At 45.0% G+C, this 3013-nt stretch overlaps 1 protein-coding gene across 1 annotated transcript; it reads right to left on the bottom strand.

The window, feature by feature from the left end:
• Positions 1 to 549: 549 nt before the first annotated feature.
• On the bottom strand, positions 550 to 1482 carry LOC116469116 (olfactory receptor 5P55-like). Its single transcript, XM_032153749.1, has 2 exons — positions 921 to 1482; positions 550 to 839 (listed from the first exon to the last, which is right to left on the bottom strand). The coding sequence occupies exons 1-2, from the start codon at positions 1480 to 1482 to the stop codon at positions 550 to 552; spliced, it is 852 nt and encodes a 283-aa protein (XP_032009640.1).
• Between the last annotated feature and the right edge of the window lie 1531 nt (positions 1483 to 3013).

The raw sequence follows: 3013 nt of genomic DNA on the forward strand, positions 1-3013 counted from the left end.
AGCCTTAAGCCTCTGATATATGCTTTTTACTCTGGAAGTCCCCAATGTCAATTACCCTCTAATAGTGTTGACTCAAGCTTTTGTTAACTAATCTTAATGAATAAATGCAAGCCTCCCGAGCTGATCGAGGCAACCTCCCATACAGTAACAAACCTCTCATACCACTTTATAATGCTGTGATCCAGATTCTCCTTATGATATCTGGAATTTAAGGAATGCTGCCATTGTTGTTTTTTGAGATGTAGTCATCAGAAAAAGTCTGTACCGTGCATTGGTTGAGAATATAGTCTCTGGAACCAGACTGCCTCTTATCAGCTGTATGATTTTGGGCAAGTTACTCAGCTTCTCTGTGCCCCAGATTCCTAAGGGATAATAATAGTGCCCATTTCATACATTTGTTGTGAAGATAAAATGGGTTGATAATGGGTCAAGTGTTTAAACTAGTGCTGGCACATACTTTGTTCTATCTAAGGGTTGATATTATCCATACTTTATACTGTGGCTACCATATTACAGCTTGGGATAGGATGCTCAATGCTCCACACTTGATTATGAAGACAGCTTGCACAGGCATCTCCTCTTCAAAGTGTATTTTACATCTTTATTCCTCAGGCTGTAGATCGGAGGGTTCAGCATGGGGATGACCACAGTGTAGAAGACAGACATGACCTTGTTGTGTTCCACGGAATTGTGAGAGCTTGGCTGAGCATACATGAAGGTGATGGTGCTATAGAAGAGGCAGATGATGGTGAGGTGGGAGGCACAGGTGGGGAGAGCTTTGCTCTGGGCTTCCAGGGTGCACATCCTGCAAATGGTCATGAGGATGTAGGCATTGGAGACTGGGATAATGGTGATGGTAAAGAGGATGAGCAAGGCACATGATGAGAAGATAATGGTCTCAACCTCAGTAGTATCTGCACAGGCAAGATGGAGCACAGGGGGGATGTCACAGAAATAGTGGTTAATGACATTGGGGCCACAGTAGGGCAGCTTAAAGGTGCACCCAGTCAGCAAAGCTGAATTGGCAATAGAAACAGTATAGCAGGTCACCACCAGCAGGACACACAGACATTGGGACATAATAGTGTGATAGAGGAGAGGGTGGCAGATGGCGGTGAATCGGTCATAGGCCATGATGGCCAGGAGCAGACATTCAGCAGTACCATGGAGGGTCATGAGGGCCATCTGGACCATACAGCCTGCAAAGGAGATGGATTGGCTTGAGATGAGAAAGCTCTCCAGCAGCCTGGGGGTGTCCACTGTGGAAAATGAGGAGTCTATGAAGGAGAGGACGCTCAGGAAGAAATACATGGGGGTGTGGAGCTGTGGGTCTGCATGGGTCAGAGTGATCATTCCCAGGTTGCCCATGACAGTGACTGAATGTATGAGCAGGAAGAGCACAAAGAGGATGCCTTCGAGCTCCTCCTGCTCTGTAAGTCCTAGCAGGTGGAACCAGGTGACTTGGGCGTGGTTCTCCACCATGGTGTGCATGTCACTGCAGAGAGACCAAATAAGACACGTGTGTACCCTAGAGTTAGGGTCAGTGCCCAGAGCTTTTTAAATATCCCCAGCATAGGCAGTGTTAGGGAAAGAGGGAGAGGAACTAGTAAGAATTGAACACCTGCTATGAGCCACATGCTAACTCATTTTAAAGCAGCTATTGAAACTTCATACATACCTTCTGTTTAAATATTATGTCCACTTATATTTAATGAGATGATCAACTTAACTAAGGTCACAAAGCTAGTACATAAGGAAAGTAGAATTAGAACTCAGTCTGGCCAGGTGTGGTGGCTCACACCTGTAATCGCAGCACTTTGGGAGGACAAAGTGGGTGGATCATCTGAGATCAGGAGTTCAACACCAGGCTGGCCAACATGGTGAAGCCTCATCTCTAGTAAAAATACAAAAAATTAGCCAGGCGTGGTGGCACATGCCTGTAGTCCCAGCTACTCAGGAGGCTGAGGCAGGAGAATCACTTGAACCCAAGAGATGGGGGTTGCAGTGAGCCCAGACTGCGCCACTGCATTCCAGCCTGGGTGACACAGCAAGACTCCATCAAAAAAACAAAAAACAAAAAAACAAAAAAACCTCAGCCTGTTCTAGTAATTGTATCCTTATTATGTAGTTAGAATCATTTTCTGTTCCTGAATTTCCTGTTCTACAGGGAACCAGCAACTGCAGTGGGTATTGGAGGCCTGGTCTCTTGCCCCAGAGAGGGAATAATTAAAAGGATCAGTGTGGGTCATATTTGGAAACAAAGACTCCAATAGTGCTAGTCCCCTAGGCCTGGTACACAGGAAATCAGATGCCTCCAGTCATTAGAACATGCCCAAAGATTGGCCCTCCTGGACCCACTGACATTGGAACCAGTATACACTGTCCTGCGGCCCAAAGACAGACATGCTCAGCCCACTGCTGCCACCACTGGGGCCTAAACTCTGACCTATCTTGTGTCCCAGTCACATGCTGTCATGCAGCCCAAGGACAGACATACTCAGCACACTGCTACCACTGGAACCCAAACTCTGATCTTGACTGTCCCACTCTCCACCACAGCCTCCACTAATACCTGTACCCTATGCCACCAAGGAAATCACAGATACTACTGATGCTGCTTATAGCCAGAGAAATAAAATAGAGACTATATAAGGATGGTTCAACATATGCAAATCAATAAATGTGATACATCATATCAGCAGAATGAAGGACAAAAATCATCGGATCATTTCAGTTGATGCTGAAAAGCATTTAATAAAATTCAACATCCCTTCATAATAAAAACTAAAGAAACTGGATATAGGAGAAACATACCTCAACATAATAAAAGCCATACAAGACAGACACATAGCTAGCATCATATTGAATATGGAAAAACTGAAAGCCTTTCTCCTAAGATCCGGAACATCACAAGGATGCCCACTTTCACCACTGTTATTCAACATAGTATTGGAAGTCTTAGCTAGAGCAATCAGAGAAGAGAAAGAAATAAAGGGCATCCAAATTGGAAAGG

The sequence above is a fragment of the Hylobates moloch genome, unplaced genomic scaffold, assembly GCF_009828535.3.
Source record: "Hylobates moloch isolate HMO894 unplaced genomic scaffold, HMol_V3 SCAFFOLD_5, whole genome shotgun sequence".
Classification (NCBI taxonomy): Eukaryota; Metazoa; Chordata; class Mammalia; order Primates; family Hylobatidae; genus Hylobates; species Hylobates moloch.

Coding starts and splice junctions, on each gene's coding strand:
- LOC116469116 (XM_032153749.1), bottom strand. CDS start 1,482: ATGGTGGAGAACCACGCCCAAGTCACCTGGTTCCACCTGCTAGGACTT. Junction 840..920: donor CCCTGTGCTCCATCTTGCCT/GTGCAGATACTA, acceptor CCATTATCCCAG/TCTCCAATGCCTACATCCTC.